Below are 23,573 nucleotides of genomic sequence, written 5' to 3'. Positions count from 1 at the left end.
TACAGGTCAGGAGAGACAGAGCAGGCGGCACCGGCCAGCAACCACCAGCTCACTGAGAGGCAGTTTTCAAGCCCAATAGGCACGTGGACAAGCGCGTTTCTAACTGCACGGTACTTGAGGCCCACATTCACTTCGTTCACGTTGGAAATGATGGGAGGACGCGTCCGTCCTAACATCAAATCAAAGCACAACTCTGGCCACCATGGCAGGAGCATAGCCCCACCCACCTTCCTGTCTTCTTGGCACTGAGACAAAGCCCGACCCAGTGGAGGCGACTCGGGCTCCCTACGAGGTCCCCTTGGACCACCGACACCCTAAGACTCACTGTGCGCAGCTCGGCTACAGAGGCCCTGAAGGTCACTGCCTCGTGGCCCACCCCGAGCTCTTGCTTGGTCACTTTCTGGCCCCGGGACAGTGCTGGGTGGGGGCCGCGTCTCAGCCAGGACCGCCACGCTGCTGTCCACGTTCCCCGGCGGCCAGCATGTCCCGTAAGTGAGCAGCAGAAGAAATCGCGGGCGTGACTTTTTTATGGTGACATAAAGGGACCTTCCCTGTGTGCATCAGAAGCGGGTGGGAGGCAGCAACAGGACAAGGGGGAGTCTTCCTTCTCACACCATCAATGGGGCAAAGTGTGGGGTACACACGGCTCCTGGGGCCCAGGGTTGGGAGCCCAGGCTGCTAGGGGAGAGGGCAGACGTCACCCCCGTGGGTGTGGAATACCCGCTGAGCGCAGTGCCGGCAGGTTTCCGTGGAGGGAGGAGTACGACTTGAAACTTGGCACCTTCGTGTCCAAAATAATCCAATAGAGCAGTGGGGGCAAGAAGCTCAACTCAAACAGGAAAAGTCTGCAGGAGGTTCCTCCCCTTTGACATCCTCCCCCCAAACCCAGACCTAACGAAACAGCTAACTGCAGGCCCCGACCTCACACCTGCGTCAGAAGGCACAGGTGGGTCCCCGGGGCTGGCGCTCGGCCCGGCTGGGAGGGCTCACAAGGAGGCCGGCCAGGCCCTCGGAGAGATGGTGCCGTAGACCGCCCCGTGCTCTTAAAAGATAAAGCAGCGACTCGCCGCCAGCCCTGTACGTGTGGCACAGTGTATGTGTTTCTGACAGGGCTGCAGGGGGGGAGCGGCATAGACTGCTCACAGTTGACCCCTTTATTCTTCTCCCTTCCTCCTCCTTTTTAAAGAGACGGACCCTACTGGCAACATCAGAAGTGCTCAAGCACCGAGAAATGGACGACGGCTAAGTGGGCCTATGCTTGCAGCCACACGAACTGTTTCAAAGGAGGCAGAAGACGGAGCGCCTCAGGGTTCACGACAACCCTGAAACACGGGTGGTCATGTCCATGGACACGGCTGGTGCTGCTGTCCTGAGGCGATGGGTCTCACAGGAGAAAGCAAAGGCGTCATTGCGCCGTGGCTGTTGAGAACTGGGATTTGTCAACGTGAGGGGAAGAAAGTAAGATGTAATCTGGGGCTTCCCGAGAAGACACAACATGGCCGAGGGCGCCTGAAAAGATGCTCGCTCGTCATCGCTAATTATTAGGAAAATGGAAATCAGAACACAGTGAGATAGCATCTCACGCCTGCAGGAAGCTGTCACCAGGAAGATAACCAGCAAGTGTGGGCAGGTGTGGAGAACGGGCCCTCAGGCCCTGTGGGGGGAATGTGACCTGGAGGCAACCAGTATGGGACTGAGTAAGGACGGGCGCACCCCATGGCTGGCTGTTCTGTTTCTGGGTATTTGTTCTAAGATATGAAAACACTAATTCTGAGAGACAGATGTGCGCGTTCACCACAGCGTCATTCGCAGCAGCCAAGAGCTACCACCACAGCCAACGGCGGACAGCCTAAGTGCTGCTGCGGGGGTGGGCGGAGGCGTGGAGGCGTGAGGTGCGGGGCGCCACTCTGCCATCAGAGATGACATCCTGCCGTCTGCAACAACATGGGTGGGCTGGAGGGCATTACGCCTGGAGCCATCAGCTGGAGAGGGCCATCACCTCTGATTTCACTCATTTGTGGCATATAAAGAAAAGAAACATTCAACAATCAAAACAAAAGCAAACGCAGACTGCAAGAAGGAATGAGCGAGCCCAGGAGGGAAGGGGGCGAGTGGGTGACTCAGGTACGCGGGTCCTGGATGTGGCGGGGCGGAAGCCAGCGTGCCGGTGTTGGGCTGAGTGTAGCTGACAGAGGCGTCGACCAAGCACGCTGTAAACCTGAGCTCCAGACACTACAAGCCAGTGACGGTAAACAAGAAGGAAAACGCCCATCTGAGGAGGCTGAGTGGAAAGCCCCGTGGTCTGAATGTGGCCTGGAAGCACCACTAGCAACCTTCTCCCTCTCTGACACTGGACATCCCATCTTAACGCTCTGGTAGAAGGAAGCTAACAGCGTCACCTGAGGAAAAACAGGTGTCGGGACCGCACTGCCAGCAGCCCAGAGGCGAAGCGCCAGGGGTGAGCAGAGCCTCAGGCTGGGGCCCTCTCACATGGCTGCCTTCTGGGCGGGTCCAATGGGGTGAGTGTGCTGCAAACTGGGGGTGATGTAGGCCTTACACAGCAGCCCCCCTGGAGAGAACAGCAGCTTCGGGGGATGAAGGCACCTCAGAACCAGCGGAGGGCACTGGCAAGTCCCCAGCCCCCGGAAGGGACGGTGGCCCAGCAGGTCCACGCTGAGGTGCTCTACAGCTAGTGCTGTTTTCTTAGCCTCCCCTGTATGACCGGCACCTTCTGGGGGTCCTGATCTTATCCCCAGAGCTTCTGGAGAATGAGGGTCCAGAGAGGCAGCTTTCAGGAGTCTGACGGCATGGTTGAGTAGGGAAGGAATCTCTTTTTGACTGGGGATGAATTATAACCTCATGAATTATAACCTCAGTTATAATTGTGTATCGAAAGGTCTACAAAGGAGGACACAGCTTTTTCAAGCCAAGAGATCTGTCTGCCTCTAGCCTCACATAAGAAATGACAAAGAGCAGCAAAGGCCTCAGTGCTCGTGTGCGCCTGGCTTCCTTCCAAGGCCCCACGCGTGCTACCTGCTCCGTCCTTGCTGCAGCCCCACCACATGTGGTCCCACCACGACACCTGCTCACAGGTGAGGTGACCCAGCATGGAGCATGACTAGTCTATGTGCACTGACTAGTCTCGGATTCACGGCCTCGTCAGGGGTTCAGATACAGACAGCTCCATTTCTTACTCATCTCAACCCTGCTTTTCTACCAAGAATCCTAGCAGTTCTTAGAATGTGAAAAGGTAGCAGTTGACACGGAGGGAATTTTGCCAAAAGAGATGCCAACACCATTTCTCTTGCATGTGTCTGGCTGGCAGCTCCAGCTCGCGCTGCCCACAGCTCACACCCAGACTCGCTCAGCTCCCCATGACGCTCGGCACAGGCCCACGGCCTCTGGGAGCTCTTCTCACTACGGGAATGCAAAGGGACAGGGATGCAAAGGCTCACATGGCTGCAGGGACACCCTGAACCCCAGAGAACAAAACAGCTATTGGCCAGCGCTGCCACCGACACCAGATGTTAGGAGGCCTTCGCCCCGATGCCTGAGGCTGAGAACAGGCTCCGTGTGGGACCTTCTGCAGGGGGCTGCTGCTAAGCCCCGCCAGGCCGCCCTGCCCGCGCCCCTACCTTCACTCCGTCCAGCACGGCCTTGATGACCCCCGTCACCGTGGTCACCATCTCTTTATCTTCGGAGTTCACGCCTTCCAGCATCACTTGGTCGGACCAGCGAATGAGGTTGGCGAGGCTCTGGTACACTCGGCTGTAGCAGGAGGACAGGGCTGAGCTGAGGGAGAGAGGTTTTTAAGGAGATTAAGGCTCTCAAGGAGCAAGACACAGAGCCAGCCTCTCAGTGACGAGCGTATACCTCGATATTTCTATAAAATCCGTACCTCCTTTTAGTAAACAAATTCTCCTTTCTGAAACCACCTCCTGACACCCAAAGGATTCTGTGGAACTTAATTTCCAGGCTGTTATAAAATATTCCACTTCCCAAATACAACAGAAGCACCCCACCCAGACAGCTCCCATGCCATCCAGCCCACACCCCCACAGGGCCGCGACAGTCTCCGGGGTGGCCCCTCCGCTCTCCACGCGAGTCCCTGGGCCGAGTCAGAGGTGGAGGCCTCTCCAGTTAGGCTGCATCTGTGCTGGGGAGTCAACAGGGGCCGCTGGGGTCTACTAAAGGACCAGCCCTTGGCCACACGCTCACGCAGCCCACAACATGCCCGTGCTCCTTCAAACACGGGCCGGCTCGGGGCCTCGGCCTGACCACGGCCGTGTTGAGAGGCGCTTGGACGCACGTCCAGACCAGCCCCGAGGCCTGGAGCCTGGGACCGGGCGACGATGCCAGAACAGAGGCCTGAGGGATGTAGAGCGGTGGCCAAAATGAAGAATTTTCACATTTTCCTCAAAATTTTAAATAGACTAAGAAAATTTCCTCCCGTAATAACGGAAAGGTTTATTTTCCATTTCAAGTATGAGGTATGATAACGAGGAAGAGCCACCAGGGGGCGGCTCGTGGTGGGGGTCTCCTCTCAGGAAAGGGGACCAGAGGTGAGACTGGAACTGGTGCTGCCAAACTGAAGGGGCAAGCTCCCCAGCACCCCTCCCTGTCCAGGCTCCCGGCACATGCTCCGGGGAGCATGCACTGCCCAGCTCTGGCCTGCCACGCAAGGCAACGCTCCTGGAAGTGCCTGAGGAGCTGGCAGTTGTGTGCACCCCTCATATTATTAGCTTGGAAGCAAAGAATACTCTGGTGGCAAGAGGATAAGACACTCAGAAAGGAGGGAGGGTAGCCACAGACTGCCTGCTGGACCAGCCCCGAGGAGGCCCGCGCGTGAGGCAGGGGAGCACCTTCTCAGGAAGGGGCTCGGTGCCTCCAGAACAGCTCTGCGGGCCCGGGCACGCCCAGGCACTTCTTGCCCTCCCTCCCTCAGGAAACTGCTATAGATGTTACATAACTTTTGTCAATTATAAAATTATAAAACCTCCCATAGACCAAAAACAAACAACCCCCACACCGCGATCCTATCACGGGATCACTCCTCCAGGGCCTGCGTGTCCAGGAAGCAGCTCCCAAGCAGGGCTGGCGCTGCCCCGGGGAGCGACAAAGGCAGTAGGGACCCCCTGCGCACCAAGGGCTACTGGGTTTTGCCACAGCCGGTCCTGGGCTCGCCTGAAGCACAGCAGCAACAGGGTGGCCCAGCAAGTGGGCACCCTCGGGTACCTCTGTCCCCGCAATGTCCACGAGAGGCACAGCCCACTCCTTCCTCCCAGCAGCCCCCGCGCCTGCTGCTCCTCCAGCAGCTGACAAGACCTGCTCCCAGGGCCTGACCGGTACCGGGAGGCCTGGCCTTTCTACTGGGTGCTAAGCTGTCGCCGCAAGGCCATGGCGGAGAAGCGTGTGGAAGCGTCTCCTTCTGTGCCACACAGGCTGCAAGCCGAGGCCTCAGAGGAGGCCGCCCCAGAGGGCAGGTCCCGTGGCTCAGGAGGGGCTCAGCTCCTCCTCGGCTGCCCTGATGTGAAGGCAGCGCCACAGTGAGCCTCACGCGCCCACCCCCACCGCCCCAGCCAGCCCCAGGGAGGAGTGGCCCGGTGGGGAAGACACTGTTGGCTTCACCTTACAGCAGAGCAGCTCGCTGTGGCGCTTCCCTCCCTGGGACTGCACGGCCCGCGCCGACTGGAGGAAAAGAGGGAGGGAGGGCGATGCCAGCAGGACCTGCCAGCCCTCAGGGGGAAGCTCCCGCTAGGCCCCCTGCCCCTGCATTGCTTTTCTTCTGCCCCACATGTGGATGCAGCCGCTCACTGAGAGGAGGCCCAGTGGGACTGGGTCACCCGCAGAAGCGATGCCCCCTCCTCCCTCGGGTCAGCGAGCCGGTGCTGAGGCTGGGAGGCCGAGCTGGACAGCCAGGTGAGTCCTGCTCTCGCGTGGCCCTGCTCCTGTGGACCCAGGCCCCTGAGGGGTCCAGGCTGGCAGTCTGGGCACTGGACAGCCCTCCATCCCCACAAACCACAGCCACAGCAGGGAGCTGGGAGACTGCCCCCGGGCACGGCGCAGACTGCAGTGGGCTGCAGCTCCAGTGTGGCAGGAAGGACCCCAGCCCAGAGAAGAGCAGGCAGGCTGGGCCGGGCGGGGCTGGGCTGGGCCACAGCTGCTCCGTCCCTGGGAGCCCGATGCCCTGGCCCCTCACTGCCTGGACACAGCCATGGTCCAAGAGCCGCACTCACCTGTGCTGGATTCGGGGGTCGCTATTCACCAGGGGCAGGATGGCCTCCAGCACCTTGCTGGCGGACCCGGGAAGCATCTCCAGTACCTTCTTATCAATGGCCATTTTGTCCACAATGGTCTTAAAGTAGCGCAAGGCACTGACAACTTCCTTCTCTTTTTCTGCCAGCCAGATCTGGTTCTGAAAGGAAATGTTAAGCATAAGGAGGGAGGAGACCCCGCTCTGGCTCTGGTGAGTTCTCTCACCCTCCCGCGCCTCTGACTGTACCCAGTGCTTGTATAAATAAATAAATAAATAAACAAACAAACAAACAAATAAATAAATAAATGTTACCATAAGGAGGGAGGAGAGAGATTCAAGGGAGCTTTTTGGAAAAAAAAAAAAAACACAAAACCCCAAAAAAACAACGGAGTAAAATAAAGCATTCTGGAAATCAGCTTGAGATTGGACTTGTGGAAACCAAATTGTTGTTCTAAGGATGGCAGCCAGGATACAGAGGCTGGACTGGAAGGAAGGAGCAGGGGCGTGGACAGAGAACAGCAGGTGCGGTGTCCCGACTCCCTTCCTGGGACAGAGACTGCTTTGCCCCAAGGTTTCATAACTGTCCTGCTGTGCTGCCCACGGGGCACACGCTGGCTCCTCCGTGTGGTGAGGACCCAGTGCCACGGCTGGGGGACCTGGGAGCTGACAGCCGCGTCCCACGTGCATCTCTCACACTCCATCTGGAAGCCAGGCCCGAGACTGGGCAGGAACTGGGCAGAGGCCTTGGCATTCAGACCCACACTCCAGGACTGCTCGCTATTACCCCACATGCTCGGCTTGAGGTGCAGCCTCGGGGTGACATGACATGGCTCTCCCAAGGGACCCAGAAACCCCAGGGCCAGGAGTCACAGGAAGCTCTGGGATGAAAAGGTGAAGGAGCTGGAGCAGATGGGAAGGACTCTGCCCCTGCCGGTGTGGCACCCAGGCCCCTGTGCCAGATGAGTGCCATCGAGGGGTAAGTGAAATACAGAGCTCTGCACCCCCAGGGCTTGACTGCACACCTCAGTCTTTTCTCCGTGACTGTGGGCACCTTCAGTCCAGTCTGCGGGTACACATGCCCTACTGTCCCTTTCTGCAACGCCCCCTCTGCCGGCCCTAAGGTCAACGACCCCGGTCCCAGCTGGCTGATCCAGAAGGGAAACCAAGAATAAGCCATAAAACAGGTAAATCCCAAAGTGGATAATTTACTCAGGTGGAACTAAGTGTAGGTCCAGTGCAGTGAAAACGGCGTGGGCATGGCCAGTCCGCTGTGCGCGCCTGAGGCCCGGGAAGTGCGTGACGTGAGCAGTCAAGGCAGGAAGGGGATTTCCATGAAAACTGACTGCAACAGTCACCTACGAGTGCATAAATAAATGATATGTAACAGAAAATAATTATGATTCTGAAAACGAGCTTCTCAAATGATGAGGCATGTCATCTTCAATGAAAAAAAAAAAATCCAGTCGCATAGGCCTTTACTCTATGGGAATTTCAAAAGAAAAATACACAAATGGGGGTCGAGAAGTGAATGCCCCTCCGACAACTTTCAGAGTCTCGATTTGATTTAACTTCTCTCAGTGGGATTCTTCCCCGAGTGTAATCTGAAACCCACTTAGGATTCTTCAAGGGGGACCACCCCCATTCCCGGGGTGCAGTCTGGGCCCCTCACTTCCCTTTCTCTTCTCACTACCTGCCAGGTGCTTTCCGGGAAGCAGCCACTGTTTCTCGGCCTGTGGCGACTGCCAACGGTACACGTGACTGAGGCCACGGTGGGGCCAGCTGGAGTGGCGGAGGGCTGTGCCCACAGCAGCCATCTCAGGCAGCGGGGTGCGTTAGGAGCCAGACAGAAGCGGGGCGGGGGCATTTTAAGCAAATGTGTCATTAGGTTTGCCAGGGAGCGGGGGCAGCCGGGGATGGGAGGCACCCGAAGGGGCAGGGCCCGCAGAGAGCAGAGACATGGACAAGCCATTTAGCACCAGGCGGCCCTGGGCTCCCAACAGAGGAGCAACGGCTGAGCGGAGTCAGGTTTCAACCATTAGCTCCCCAGCAAGTTCCACTCCTGGTTGCTGACCGCTGAGCACTGCGCAACCCCCAACCCTGCAGCTCTTCAACTGTGGCTCCTTGCAAAACGCAGTCAGTGGTCAGAAGAGTTTGGAGGCACCTTGGCCTGGCGTGTGCTAGAACCATAAACTAGAGGCCCTGGTGTTGCCGAGGCTGCCCAGCTGCACCACCTGAGAGAGACAGGTGCGCCCACCTGCATACCCCCGTGCCACCGGCAGGCCAAACCAACCAGGAAGTGACACCAGGCTGGCGGTGCCTGGGAGGGCCTGCATCTAAGGCCAATGGGGGGCATGGAGACCAGGGGGCTTCAAATATTCACCTGTAACATGGGAAGAAAAATACCCACTCTGGGTGATCTAGAGTCTGGCATAGGGACCGAGTGGGAATGCATGTAGAAGGGCTCGTCGAATTTGGGAAAACCTGGGCCAGTGTGGAAGCTGCGCGTTGGGAAGACGAGAAGCTTTCCCACATGGTTCCGGGAGCAAACAAGCCAGGACGGGGCCTGTAGTCATAGTTGACTCTGACTCTGTACTCCCCTGAGCTGAGCGGTCCATGGATTTAAACATGCTTATGAACTCAGACAAAAAGAGAATGTCACAGAAACATTCTAAGAGAAGGGACGGCACAGCCCCGTGGCAGGGTCTCCGACAGCGGCGTTCTCCACTCACACCACAGGTTCTGGGTGCAGACCTGGGGCCTCCACTAAACGAAGGCTTGGGCCTATCTAGTGCAGGTGATGTGGGGCAGAGCACGGTGATCTGACATTAAGGGGACACCCTTCCTCGGGAGGGCTCACCCGCCGGCTCCTCACCACCGAGTGGGGCTCCTCGGTCAGGCGCCACGCCGTGCGGGTGGGCTGCCCCGTGTGGAGGAGGGCGTCACCAGCATCCCGCTCCGTCCACTAGATGCCAGCAGACCTGCTTCATCTCCTCCGTGGTGATGACCAAAACTCTCCATATTTGCCGAGAATGCCCCCGAGCTTGCCGGACACCCACTAAGGGGGCGGGCGGGGGAGTGCATTAGCACCAAATCCCCAGGACCTCTCTTGGAGTGATGACGAGGGGAGGGCAAGTTCCGGGAGCTGTGGCTGAGACAGTTTCTTGTCAGGACGCGTGGGCAGTGAGCCACTGTGCCTGGACGCCGGCTGCGGTCGAGGGACCACGGCCGAAGGCTCTTCCTGGGGTTTGACCTTAAACCCGGCTCTACGGGTGGCTGCACAGACTGAAGGCGACTCGGTAGGGGCACAGACCAGATCTGCTTTATCTTCTTCAGTATCATTGAGAACAATCTGGCAAACGCTGACTATTTCACACCTGCTCTTCAGCTTCCTTTTGTTAGCAGACGGGGCAGGAAAAAACGATTATTCAACAGAAACCTTTGGATTTAAAACCCTTAATTTTCTCTATTTTCAACTAAAATTTAAAGATATTCTGTTGGTCAACATAAAAACAGAGGAAGGAGCCCTGCGAGGCTCCAGCGCGTCCCAGTCCTGGCCGCGTCCCCGGAGGCCCCTGGGAGAGGGCTGCAAAGGTGGACTGGCCATGACCCGCGCTACGGACAGGCCCTGAGGGCCTGGGATCTATCTGTCCACAAGGCTCTTTTTTGATACTGCTGACTTTAATTCTGTCGTATGTTTAATCACGTGTGGGGGTTAACATTTAGATTTTTGAGATATCCACAAACTCTGGCGTTCAGAGAAGTACAGCACTGAGGATTTCCAACAGGGGGCCGGGCGGCACGTTCTAATCTCGGCCTCCCCAGCATGTTTCTGCGTGACTTTGGCCAAACGCTCGATGCTCTGTGGCCTGTTTCCATCTCCCAGGATGTCGTAGGGATCGGGCAAGAGGCCGCGTGGAGCACACAGGGCTGGTGACGGTGATGGCATGGGGCGGCTGGTGCCAAGGGCACTCGTCCCGTGCTCGTCACACCCCAGGACCTTGCCGATGGGCTCCGGAGCCCCTCGCCCCTAGGCGCCCTGCCCTCTCTCAAGCGCTCGGATCATCGCAGCAGCTCAAGGAAAGATCAGCTGGCCAGAAGAGAGGAGATTCCCCACTTCCCCGGGGACCCGCTGGGCCCAAGCAGCACCCAAACTGACCCCAGAAATGACTCCCAAGCTTCTGCCACGGAGCACTGAGCGCTCTCCAAAGACCTGGGGCTGGGTGGATCCCTACCTTTCACCCAGACCCCTGAACTGTGTGCTGAACAATGACGCCCGCAGCTGAACCCCAATGAACACAAGGATATTGTAATATATTTTTTTTTCCATCCCCAGAACCATAGGCCAGGATTCTGCAGTGGAAGGCAAGGCAAACCCAATTGTTCTTAACATCACACTGACCTTCTCTCTCTGAGACCTGGAAGCCACAGCACTGGTGGACATAAATCCTACTGCCTGCTGCTCCAGATCCGAGGGGAGAGGGCAGCCCTCTGGGAGAAATCTGTCTGTTGCCTCCTGGAAGAGAGGAAACCTGGATTCCTACTGGGCTGGAAATGGCCGTTTGAGGCTGAAGGGAGAGGTGGATGAGAATCAACAGCTGTTCAACACCTCTGGCTTGACGCGCCCTGCTGAGCTTCCCGGTGTGGAAGGACACCTGAGGCTGGGCTTCAAGGGTCTGCGGGCCTGAGGGCCAGGGCCCTAAGGCTGTCCTGGACACCACCACTTCCCAGTGGGAGAGCACCAGGGAGGCGGGTCTCTCTGGGGCAGGGAGGTGATGTCCGGGTGAACCTCACGGGCTGAGCTGTTTCAAATGCCCAGAGGGTGACACATGTGGAAAAGGAGACTGTTCCAGCCAAGAGGACTTGGCTCTGAGCAACTCCGAGACACACCCACTGCTCTCAGTTCCTATGTCCTCGAGGCCACGGGAGGCCAGAGGATGTGGAGGAGCAGGCAGGCTGCACCGAGCTCCCCCGGGGTGGACCCCAGCGGCGGAGGACCGCAGCGGCGGAGACGCACGCTGCTCCAAGCGGTAGGCAGGAGGGCCACTTACTTTGTTCACAGGCTTCTCTGGAATCTTCACAGACACCTCGGCTGGTTTTCCCTTCTTGGACGGTGTTCTCTTGATTTTGGGCGAGTGGAATTTGTCCATCAGCTTCATGGTGAAGGAGGAGAGGTGGGAACGCTGCGAGTCTGAAACCAAGAGGGCACTGGCCGTTAGCGGTGGGGCGGGAAGGCCTGGCTCGCTCACCTGTGGAGGTGAGAGTTGGCCCCAAACAGATCACTTCCTCGGCTAGTCAGTGTTTTGAAGGGAAGGAAATAAGGATCCATTAAAACGCGTATCTTGTATAATTAAATTTCTGCAATCGCTGTCATGTTAGGTTCTGAAAAAGAACTTACACATATTTGCAAGGGCCCTCACAGAGTGTGATGCGCTAACCAGCATCCATGGGGCTGGCTGAGAGCACGGAGGACACAGCAGAGTCCCAGAGCGTGCCGGACGCAGCACTGGAAGGAAGGCCTCTTCAGTCAGCCTCCTCATTTTTCGGTTGAGGGAACACAAAAAGTGATGTAGGCAGGCCTCATGGCGGGGGTGGGGGTGGGGTGGGGGGTGTAGAGACAGAAACAGAGCTAATGTGTTCAGAGCCCCCTGGACCTTGGGGTCAGACAGAGCCTTCCCTTCCAAGGTCAGGCGTCTATCCTCACTCTTCCAACGTTCACATCTGACTCTTCGACACTGAACCAGAGGTTCTAGCCAGGGAATCAAGCAAGTGGAAGAAATAAAAGCCGTCACGATTGGAAAGAAAGCTAACCAACCATTTTAATCTATAGGTGACAGGATCTTTCTATTTTTGAAGACAATTTTAAATTTATGTGTCCTTTTTGAAGAAGAAGCCCTCTGTTCTGGGCTCCTTTGGTAACTACCATAGTGTATCGAAACTCCACCCCACGAGGTGAAGATACAGGCACCTCTTCCTCCTCTCTAGCTCTGTTTCCTTCTACTTCCACTGCTACAGCTGCAAACAACGCTATTCTGTGGCTGTTAATGAAGTTTCCACTGATACTGCAGAGTGAACACCAGCAACAAGGAGTTATGCTGTACCTATGCAAACAGTGTTCCGCACAGGACCAATTCCTATGTTGATGGCATTCTTTTCTTTCCAGTTTAATGACCCCTGAGCCTCTCTATGCTAGGGGGTCAAGTGAAGATTATTTATCGGTTCCTTAAGATCACAAAACATATAGTTTGCTTTGAAATTGTACAGGGACAATTTCAAACAATATACTAAAAATTCTTAGTACTAATAAATATGTTCAGTAAGACTGCAGGACATAAGACAAGCATACCAAAAACTGGATTATACTTCTATACAGTGGCAAAGCACAATCCAAGACGTTTTCATCTGTAATGCCATGAAAAAAGAATAAAGTACTAAGGCATTGATTTCACATAAGAAGAGCAAGAAATACACACCGAGACACAAAAATTGTTTTAAAAAAAGTAGAAAAGATCTAAATAAATGGAAAGACATCCCATGTTCATGGATCAAGACTCACTATTGCTAAGATGGCAGTATTTACCAAATGAATCTATGGATTCAATGTCACCTCTATGAGAATCTTAGCAGACTGACTTTCTGTAGAAACAGGCAATTGAATCCCCAAGTTAATATGGAAACAGAGAGGCCCAGAATAGCCAAAACAATCTGGAAAAACAAGAACAAAAGTTGGAGGATTCACTCCTTTACATTTTAAAACTTACCGCTATAAAGTTACAGTAACCAAGACAGCATAAGGGTAAGCATATAGATCCATGACCTAGAACTGAGGGTCCAGACCCCCATTCACAGGGCAAGTGAATAGTCTTTCCAACAGCTGGATAGCCCACGTGCAAAAGAATGAATCTGGGCCCTTCTCATACCATATACCAAAATTTACTCAAAATGGATCAAAGAGCTGAAAGCAAGAGTTAAAACTATAAAACTCTGAGAAGAAAATATTAGGGTATATTTTTGTGACCTTGGTTTTGGCAATGGTTTCTTAGATGTGACACCAAAAGCACAAGTGATGGAAGAAAAAATGGATAGACTAGAGCTAATGGACATTAAAAACACTTGTGATGTGATGCAAATGAACCATCAAGATAGTGAAAAGCTACCAAATGGGAGGAACTATTTGCAAATCATATATCTGTTTTGCACATCTGACTTGTATACAGAAATTATAAAGAACTTTTACAACTCAACAATAAAAGACAAATAACCCAAGCGAAAATGGGCAGAGAATTTGAATAGACATTTCCCTGAGAAGATATATAAATGGGCAGCAAGCACATGACTAGATGCTGACAAGCCTAGTCAACAGGGAAACGCTGCTCAGTCACGGAACTCGCCACTTCACGCCAGCAGGTATACTCAGGACAGACGACCAGCCCATGAGGGCAGGAGAAGTCAGAAGCCTCGCTGCTGCTGGGACCTGGCTCAGGCGCTTTGGAAAAGCTCTGGCAGCTCCTCCAAAACCAAGCACAGTCAGCCTGTGAACCAGCAGTTCTATTTCCAGGTGCACACCCAAGAGAGATGGAAATACATGTTCTGTGACCTGTGCACAAAAGTTGACAGCAGCATTATTTGTAATAAACAAAAAGTGGGGACCACTTAAAGGTCCCAATGCCCATGAATAAGTAGATAATATGGTGTCGAGGCTGACGGTTGTAGGCGACAAGGAGGATGAAGCCCTGGCAGGTGGTGCCCGGGGGGAGCCAGCCCGGAGACCACACTCACGGGACGGGTCCAGCTCAGGCTAAGTAATCTACAGCCCAAGTCCCAGGCGGGGGTGGGGAGAGGCTGAAGAGGGGCTGCTAAGGAAGATGAGGTTTCTTTGGGTGGGAGTCAAAAATGTTCTAAAATTAGAATCTGGTGATGGCTGCACCCCTCATGGATTACTAAAAAACCGCTTTGAATTCTACACTTCAAATAGCTGCATAATGTGGGAGTTATGTCTCCATTGTAAACAGTTTTAAAGACCTCACTTCATAGTCATCCTTCCCCTCGCCATGTTCCATGGTGCTCCCCAGAGTCTGAGGCTATCTCACACAGAGATTTATTTATGGTTTGTCTCCTCACGGGAATGCAACCTGGCCAGGCCACATCTGCACCCCCAAGCAGCACAGCAGCCAGCCAGCCAAGACGGTCAGGAAGCGATCACCAAATCACCAAAATCACCTCGATGACCAAATCCACCGATGACCAAATCAACCTCCAAAATGTGCCCATGAAAAGGACTGCTAGTTTTGGTAACATCAGAAATACACAGAAAATGCTTGAAATTGGAGGTTAATCAGGGAACAAAGCACTGTCCTATCCTCCAGAAAAAGAAATCTATAGCTTTAAAATGAAAAAGCACTGCTGCTCCTTTCAATTTTTCTAGCACTTCAGTATAAAAAAATGCTCCAAATAAATGACCCAGCACTTGGCACAGAGGCCTATCACTGAGTCCATGACGTTGCTGGTGACTTAATTTGTGACTTACGAGGGCCAAAGTCCAAGGCCCCTGCAGGAGGCCCTGGGAGGCATGCGGCGGCTCTACACTCAGCTCTTGGCAACCGTCTACCATAGGAGCCGCCGCGCGCTGGGCCGGAGTGAACAGCTACATGCAGAGTCAGAGCCACACGCACAGCGTCCACCTGCTGACCAGAGCTGCGGGAAGCCCCTTTTGGACCCCAACATGGACACAGACCCATAGGAAGCCAGTGCACCTCTCCTCTCACCGGCGGCAGCTCATCTGGGGGTCAGGAGGCCTCCAGCGCCAGCCTTCCTCTGCCGATCATCCCTGGGTTCCAAACAGGGTAATGAGAATGATGTGGCCTCTTCACCTCCTCCTCTGCTCTGCTCTTCCCGCCTCAAGGGTGGGCCCCCATACAGCCTACACTTCCTCCTTTGTGCTTGAAAGGATATGACCCAGCTAACCTTATTCATGTGGCAGTTAAAAGGGCGTGCTGTGTGAGCAGGTGGGTTGGGGTCAAATTCTTGTGTCACCTCTAAGTTGTACTTTTCCCGGGAGCGTAAATGGAAAGTGTGCTGATAACATTGTTCTCGAGAAGCTGATGTGATGCAGGAGGAATGCGCTGCTGTCAAGAATAAGGCCGGCAGCGATTGCCGCCCCCCCTACCCCCCACCCACAGCACCCACTCGCTGCCCGCCCACAGCACCCGCTGCCCACTCAGTAGGGCAAGCTCATGAGCTGGGCAGTTGCAAGGAGGGTGAAACTGTGAGTTCTTCCTTCCCAGCTGCTTGCAGACCTTGGTCGAGTCATCCTGCAGTGCGGCCTGCAGTGCCCACTCCCCGCCTTCATCACCGGCCCCGCACCTGCCTCATTCTGCTAGTCTAGTTCCTTCTTTGGTTCTAGTTCCCGTCTGTGTTGCCCTGATCGGTCCCAGCCCGCTCTGAATGAGGGTGGCTTCTGAATTCCCAAAGCTGCAGCTTCCCCAAGGCACCCCGAAAGGCAGGTGCCCGGAGGCAGATGGCTGTAGGCGCTCTGGCTTGTCCCATGACCGCAGCCCTGGCAGGGAAGATGAAAGCAGGCAAGAAAGCAGACGCATGGGGAAGTCCGGGCAGTTTGCTCGGTTTCTTTGCTTTGCTTTGGGGGTTAAAGGCCGCCAAAGACTGGCTGAGCCAACTCCTGTCTCCGGTCTGATAGGCCTGAGCTGCAGCACGGGCAGGCGTGGCTGCGGACTGGCCAGACTCACACCTCTGCACTGCGACTAGGCAGAACTTGGGTGAGCAAACAAGGAGTGGAGGGCACCGGGAACCCTGCAGGTTCCTGCACGTGCCCTGGAACCAAGAGCAAAGGGACCGGAGTGCGTGCCCCGCTGTTCTCACCTGCGCTACCAGCCAGGGGCTGCCGTTCTCGGCCACCTGGGGCCGGGTTTGGCACCCAAGTCAGCATTTAAGGGAAGGACCACGTCTACCAACGAATCTCCCTCCTCAGAGCAATAAGAGCCCCAAAAGAGCCAGCTCTCGCACACCAGACATGATAAATCAAGCAGGGAGAGCAGGTGCTCTGCCATGACAACCGCGCTCCACTCTGGAAACAAGGGCAGCGCTAACTGGGGCAGACGGACGCGGAGGCGCCAGGCTCCTTCTTAAAACAGTGGGTCAGCAGCCCTGGTTCAGCGGACGCTTGGGGTGACTCAGACCATGCATGTGAGTGCTGATGGAGCACCAGGAGGGCCAGCGGCAGCAGGGGACGAGCACCAGGTGGCAGCCTCACATGGTGCTGCGGGTGATCTTGCCAACAGCACCGGTCACTTACACACACACATACACACACACGCGCGCGCAGACACTCTTGGACACACACACACAGAAACACGTGCACACAGAACTCGTGGCCACCTGGGAGGTACCCAGAGTCCCGGGCAGCTTCACCAACCATGCTGTCTTCCCACGTAGGAGGAAGCTATACTTCAATTTCGTATATGTGTGGTTTTAGAGACTGTCTGATACTGGAATTAAAATAAATCTGGAAAGATTCCCCACATACATACACACACTTATTTTTTTTTTTAGATTTACTTATTTATGCATACAAGAGCTGGGCTACAGATCAGAGATGTGGGGGGAGAGGACTCACCAGAGACAGAGCGGGGAGCAGAACTGGCAGACTGAGTGAAACACACTGCTGAGGGGAGCAGCGGGCGAGTCAGGAGAGGTCTGCTGCACCATGTGGGCTGCTCCCTGCCCGGGGATCGAACTGGTACTGAAGAGGCTGCGGATTGCTTCATAGTGCCGTGCCTAACCCCTTGCGCCACCAGGGAGGCCCCCATATACACAACTTATAAAGAATTAACCCACATGTCACCGCTCTGACGTCCAGCCCTGGGGAATGTTCTGCATCTGCCTGGCCAGCAGGATGGCGCGAGGCTGCCGAGCCCCTGGAATGTGACCCACACCCCCAAGGGCCTGGGGTTCACTCATGCGTTAAGGTGGCCAGGCCCGTGGGCTCCCGCTGCTACGTCTCTGGGCAAGGATCCCAGGAATAAGGCCCCTTATTTCTCAGCCTGTCGCCCCTTGTTCTGTGACAGATTCAGGGAGATGAACTTGACATAAACGTCAGTATCCTGGAAATGCTCTCGCGGCCTGCTGCTTCACGCAATGCCGGTCTGGCATTGAACCATGCTGCCGTGTGTGCGCGCGCACGTGCGTGCATGCGTGTGTGTGTGTGTGTGTGTGTACACGTAAATGCATACACAAAGACGCATGTGCTGTGAAAGTCACACACTCTGGAAGACCAGCGCTGTCTCTCTGCAACCCTGTCAGTAGACACTGGGTTGTTTCCAGTTTTTACTTTTACAAACGACGCTGCTAAGAACACGATCACGCCTGTCTCCTGGAACATACACGCGAGTTTCTGCGAGCAGACCACTGGGCTATGCAGCACACGCCGTGTTGTTTTAGAGACGGTGCCAAATGGCTCTCCTGAGCTGCAGGGCCACCAGCAAGGCCCAGGCCGCCACCCCAACTCCCGCACAGGTTTCCACAAGGCCAGGCGGGACCAAAGCAGGCGCTCTGTCCCATGGGAGGGTCACGGGCTGGCCTACCTTCTGGTGATTTGTCGAATATGTGACCCCCCCCTTCAAAGGTCTCTGGTAGAGCTGAGGAAAACAAAGCCTGGCCCACGGCTCCATGTGGCCTGACAGCAAGGCCAGTGAGGACCGCATGAGTGACCTGCCAGTCACCCCTCCTGAGGGGGCGGGCAAGCACAGGTGAGCATGGCCTCTGTGTCGCCTACAGCAAGCTCCTGGGCAGTGACACCAGCCGTAGACCCACTGTCCAGTGAGAACGGGGGCAGAGGGGAGGCCCAAAGCCACTCAGAGAGTCGCGTCTTAACGCAGACAGAAACCCACCAGAGCCAAGCCAGTTTCTCCCAAAGCAGCCTGCCAGGTGCCCGGTGTCAGCTCACACTTGCAGCATACTCGGTCAGGCCCTCCAGCAGTCACCGCCTGCGGCCGACATGTGGCACGTCCACTGGCCTTTCAAATGTCACCGCAGCGGCAGCTGGGATCCCAACTTAGCAGTGCTTTCCGTCAGGGCTTAATTTTGTCCTGGGCTGGGGGAGTCTCTGAACACCAACCATACCAGGAGCTGCAAAACCAATGCCCTGCCCTCAGCCTGTCCTGGGAAACGCCGTGGCTGCCGATTCCTGGTAACCAGCAGAGCGGCCCAGTGCCAGCGCCCACAGGCCCAGCTGTCTAACTACACCTGCCTCATCCACACCCCCCTTTCCAAATGTCCCCAATAAAGGACAGCTAGATTGGAAAAGCGACTTGAAGGTATTAATAAGAACTTTGCTAAGCACAAGAATTTCAGATTCTTGTCCAGTGCTTTCCAGATCATAAAGACAAAGACACGAGTACGGGCGAAGTGGGTTGTGGGCACGCAGGGGCCAGGCGGGCGCTGGAGTCAGCAATCTGTTGAAGCTGAGTTCGGCCATGTACTTGGACAGACTTTTCCCCTCTCTGAGCCGAGGTTCCTCACCTGCAGAACAAATGCAACCTCAGGACCGGCCTGCTCGGAGTGCTGAGGAGCAAGCGCAGCCCTGTGTGTGAAATGTGTGGCCAGGGCCGGCTAAGAGCCACTGGCCAGCAAATGGCAGCATCACCATCATGGTGACACCACCAGGCCTCTGCCTTTACGAGCAAAGGCTAAAATAATCCCAGTCTGGGCCAGCAGAAAGTCACCCGCTGCTTCGTTTCTTCACAAGTCTCCATATTAGGGACCCCCTTGTGTCACACACTGGAGACGCTGCGTGTTGAGACGGGGAAGGAACACAAGCCCGGGGTGACCAGGGTGCTCCTCACCACGATTTGCTCTTCTTTCCTGCTGGCCCAGGGGGTCTCCTGGTAATCACGACGCCGCTGAGGGTGGAGGAAATACTAACCGTGCCCTTTTTTCTTTTCTCAACAACAAAAACAAAATGACCTTGTTATAAAAATCCAAGCATTGCAAAAATACATAAAGGAGTGAAAATCCCTCCTAAGGCCACATATGGCAGAACTGAAATATTAACTTTTAAAAAAAAAAGATTTATTTATGCATACAAGAACCGGGGTACAGGCCAGAGTTGTGGGGGGTGAGAGGACTCACCAGAGACAGAGTGGGGAACAGAACAGACAGATTGACCAAAGTACACTGCTGAGGGGAGCAGCAGGCGAGTCAGGAGAGGTCTGCTGCGCCATGTGGGTAGCTCCCTGGCTGGGGATCCAACTCATGCTGCAGTGGCTGCGGACAGCTTCATAGGTTGTGTCTTAACCACGTGCACCACCAGGGAGGCCCTTCACTTTTTTTTTTAACTTAGTACCTTGTGGGCAGTTTTCCATCATGTTCCACTGGAAGGTGGAGCAGGACATGTCCACAGCCTCCCGCCCAGCGCTTCCACCTGTGGGCCTGACCACGCCCCCCTGGTGAGCACCCTCATGCATCCGGCCTGCGCCTCTACAGTGACACAGATTCCTGGTCACAGTCAGGTCACGGGGTGTGGGCACTGGAGACTTGACACCTTCCAGCTGACCTGAGCCGGGGGCAGGCCAGGGGGCTGGGCGGCCGGCACCTGCGGGAGGGAAGTGACCAGGCTCCACAGCGGACATAGCGCCCTCCTGGGAAGAACTGACATCAGATGCCGGGGGGCAGACCCGCACAAACGCGATCCCAACAGGCAGCCCAGCGGACAAGGCACCAACTCACTGGCCAGGTGGCCCCGAGCTGCGGCTCCTGCACGCCTGAGTGGAATGAAAAGGAAAACCAGGGGCCCGAGCGCAGGTATGGAATTCCTAAACACAAACAGGCCTTCAACCAAGAACAGTCCAGAATCAGTATCTTCTCCAGACCTCGGCACTGAACACCTCAGGAAGGACCTGTGGGTATTGCAGGAAGCTTTCCTGTCATCTTGGTAAAAGCAGCAAGACAGAGTCCACATAAATGTAAATAAACGTATAATCTTAACTTACCAGTAATAAATGTTTTCTAATCTCCTTTCCCCAATTGTACTGAAAAGCCAAAGAACTTAATGTAAATACAACTGTATCCTATAATTTCATTTATTATTAACCGAGACTGAATCAATGCCTTTTTGTTTAATGCCGATGATAATAATAGTGCCCATTCATAAGATTAGTCTAAGAATGAAACACAATATCCATTCAATAATCTGAGTGTCTCATCTGTGCTGTCCCTGCTTCTCTGGAGCCTCCCCAACCCCCAGCTCAGCACCTCAGGGTGCTTCCTCTTTCCTGGATTCCTTCTGCCACAGCAAGGGCCCTTGTATGTGCTCACTTGTGCCCTAAAGCAACCCCAAAGTAGCTTCTGAATCACGTCAATACCATCACCACCACCTACCAGCTAACGGCCAAAACTTCTTAGCAATTCTTTTAGTCCTGATGTTACAGAGCAACCCCAATATAAAATGGGTTGCCGGACTGTGGGTCCTCACCCGCGCCCTTAAAGGGGACTTAATGCTAAACTGCAGACACACACAAAAGGTGGATAAAAGGTTTATTTACAAGGGAAGGGGAACTGGGGAAATGAATAACTCAGGGAGAAAAAGAGGGAGATAAGTTCGTAAATGCGTCCTACCCGTTTGGCGGACCTGGAATCCCAATGACCCGCCAAGTTTGGTGAAAAACCGAGCACGCCATGTGGCCAAGGTGATGACCCCAGGCCACTTGGCTGGTTAAATACTCAAACAGAGAACATCGTTGCTTAACTCCGCCCTCAGGTCCTCGCAACCCTCCCTTTGGGGATCGTGGGATGTGTAGTTCCCAGTGTCTTGATGGAGTGGGGGTGCAGCCCACAAAGCCTGCATGGAGTTTGCTCAGGACACCCTTTCCCCCTCACCGTTAGACTGTGTGCGATGAAAGAGGTAAAGAGTTACAATTACGGTGTGAACGATGCTCAGGTATTTTCTGTGTGGTTTGTAAATGCCATTCCCCATGGAAGGGAACAAACACTCCCTAAAGAAATAGGGATTTCTGGGCTGATTTTCTTGGAGAAATGGGGTAGGGAAAGGAGAAGGTGAGTCTAAGGATCAATGCCTTTAAAACAGGTAATTGCTGGGCCTCCCTTGGTGGTGCAGAGGTTGAGCGCTGGGCTGTAAAGCTGCCCACAGCCTCTGCAGCGCCGGTTCGATCCCCGGCCGCCGGGTGAGGGTCCCACATGGTGCGCAGACCTCTCCTGCCGCCCGCTGCTCCCCTCAGCAGTGTATCGCGTCAGTCTGCCTGTTCTGTTCCCCGCTCTGGCTCTGGTGAGTTCTCTCACCCTCCCGCGCTTCTGACTGTACCCAGTGCTTGTATAAATAAATAAATAAACCTTTTTTTTTAAATAAATAAATAAATAAATAAAACAGGTAATTGCTTATATTATCACTTGATACATAGTTAGGGCCATTTGTTTCTAGTGATATTCAATTTCAGGAATTTTTTCCCCCCAAGGATATTTTTGAATAAAACACTTACACAGTTGGAAAGTCTTTTTGCGGAAATCACAACATTCCACCCTACTGCTTCTTCCTCACGCACAGACAGGAGCCCTGGAGGGAGCCTGAGTGAGGCAGGGAGAGCTGAGTGTGAGTTAGGACACGGGCGGCGTCTGGAGGCGTGCACTCGGGATGTGTTGGCATATGGGGTGACTCGAGCTGAGAGACCAGACTAGACCCCCTAAGGGACCAGCGCAGAAGAAAGGAGGTGCCGGCCACTGGATTGCTGAGTGGTCTCTGTACTCAAGCCCCGGGGACCCCGCGAAGTCCGGCCGGCAACTCAAACTCAAGTCCAACGCTGTTTTCCTGTGACTTCCTCCTCAAACCCGCCCTCACCACCTGGGTAAACAGGAAGCTTTGTCCTTCCAGTCGCTCAGTCAAAATTCCTGACTGCTCTCCCGGCCATGTCCATCACCCAGTCCTTCCTCAGATTTTGTCCGTTCTACTGTAAGAGTATATTCAGAACCGCCACCGCCGCCGTCTCCCCTCGGCTCCCACCACCGCGTCCTAGTGGGGTCCCGCTCCCTGCCCTCGTGCAAGGACTTCTCAGCCCAGCCTTGTAAAACAAGTCCTGCTAAGAGCACTCTGCTGGACCCTCCCTCCCTCCGTGGCTGCCCAACAGAAACACAACTCCAGCCACTAAGGAATATAAAAACATCTTTCAGTTAACCCAGTCTGTCCACACATTAATTGCAACGTGCGATTAATGTGAGAACTGTGTCTTCAGAAGCTGGTGAGTCTCAGGCCTGCAGCTCCAGGCTGGCCTCGCCCCCCAGGAGGGCAGGCCGACACCGCAGGCCCACTCTGGAGCGTGTGGGCTGGGTGCGCCAGCTCCAGTGCCCTGTGCTTCAGGTTGCCTGGCCTCTGCCCCAAGGGAGGGTGAAAGCAGGGGGGACCCCTTGCCCTCAGCCTGGCCTCAGGGGCAGCTCATGAGACTTCCTGCGACATCTTCTCTCATCCTAACCAGTGCTGAAAGAGGTCAGTGGGGGGCTGGGCAAGGTGTGGGGGTGCAGGAGCAGAGGAAGTGCTGGTAGCCAGTTTGCCTGATGCAAATGGATTTTCTTTCTTTTTAAAACTATGTTTATTGGGCCTCCCCGGTGGTGCAAGGTAACAGTGGCAGCACTAGGAAACTATTCCCAGCAGGGGAGCCGACCCACAGGGCAGCAGACCTCTCCTGTCTTCCCCCTGCTCCCCTCAGCAGTGTATTTCAGTGGATCCACCTGTTCTGCTCCCCACTCTGTCTCTGGTGAATCCTCTCCTCCCCACGGCTCTGGGCTGCACCCAAATTCTTGTAGGCATAAATAAATCTTTTAAAAAATCATGTTTATTGAAGTAAGTTGGTCTACAACTCTGCGTGCTTCTGTGCTTTTGGGCCAAGGTCCCACAAATGTGTCATCACAGCCACCAGCAGAGCTCGATGCCCTGCCCCACACAGTGCCCTGGGGCCCCACCCCTTGGCTGCCTCCCCTCCCCTGTGGTCACCTTAGCTCTGCAGTCAGATTTCAAGGGTCAGGTTTGTTTCCGTCTGTGCTTTGCTTTGTTTTGTCTATTCCATGTGTGCAAATGCATTTCCCGGGAGCAGGCTGGCTGCAGGTGGACAGACTAGCACCACGCTGTGTGCACTTACCCCCACCCCCTTCACATGTGCACTGAGTCAGTCTGACTCTGGGGCCTCACTTTTCTCCTGTGTGAAATGGGAACAGCTGTAGTGAGGAAGAACAAAGTGCCCATGTGGAGTCACTTAGCACAGGGGCTGGAGCTGAGTGAACGTTAGGTATGTGACCCTGCACCCAG

At 54.9% G+C, this 23,573-nt stretch overlaps 1 protein-coding gene across 1 annotated transcript in view; it reads right to left on the bottom strand.

The window, feature by feature from the left end:
• RAPGEF1 (Rap guanine nucleotide exchange factor 1) overlaps nt 1-23,573 on the bottom strand; it is an 88,402-nt gene that overhangs the window by 30,171 nt on the left and 34,658 nt on the right. The window contains 4 exon segments of the mRNA XM_054689201.1: nt 3,636-3,792; nt 6,237-6,415; nt 10,656-10,769; nt 11,305-11,444. Coding sequence (XP_054545176.1) covers nt 3,636-3,792; nt 6,237-6,415; nt 10,656-10,769; nt 11,305-11,444 — 590 coding nt within the window.

This window comes from Talpa occidentalis, unplaced genomic scaffold (assembly GCF_014898055.3).
Source record: "Talpa occidentalis isolate TD23 unplaced genomic scaffold, MPIMG_talOcc4v2.1 talOcc4.7, whole genome shotgun sequence".
NCBI lineage: Eukaryota > Metazoa > Chordata > Mammalia > Eulipotyphla > Talpidae > Talpa > Talpa occidentalis.
The sequence above is the reverse complement of the archived record's forward strand: the minus strand, read 5'-3'. Positions and strand labels throughout refer to the sequence as shown.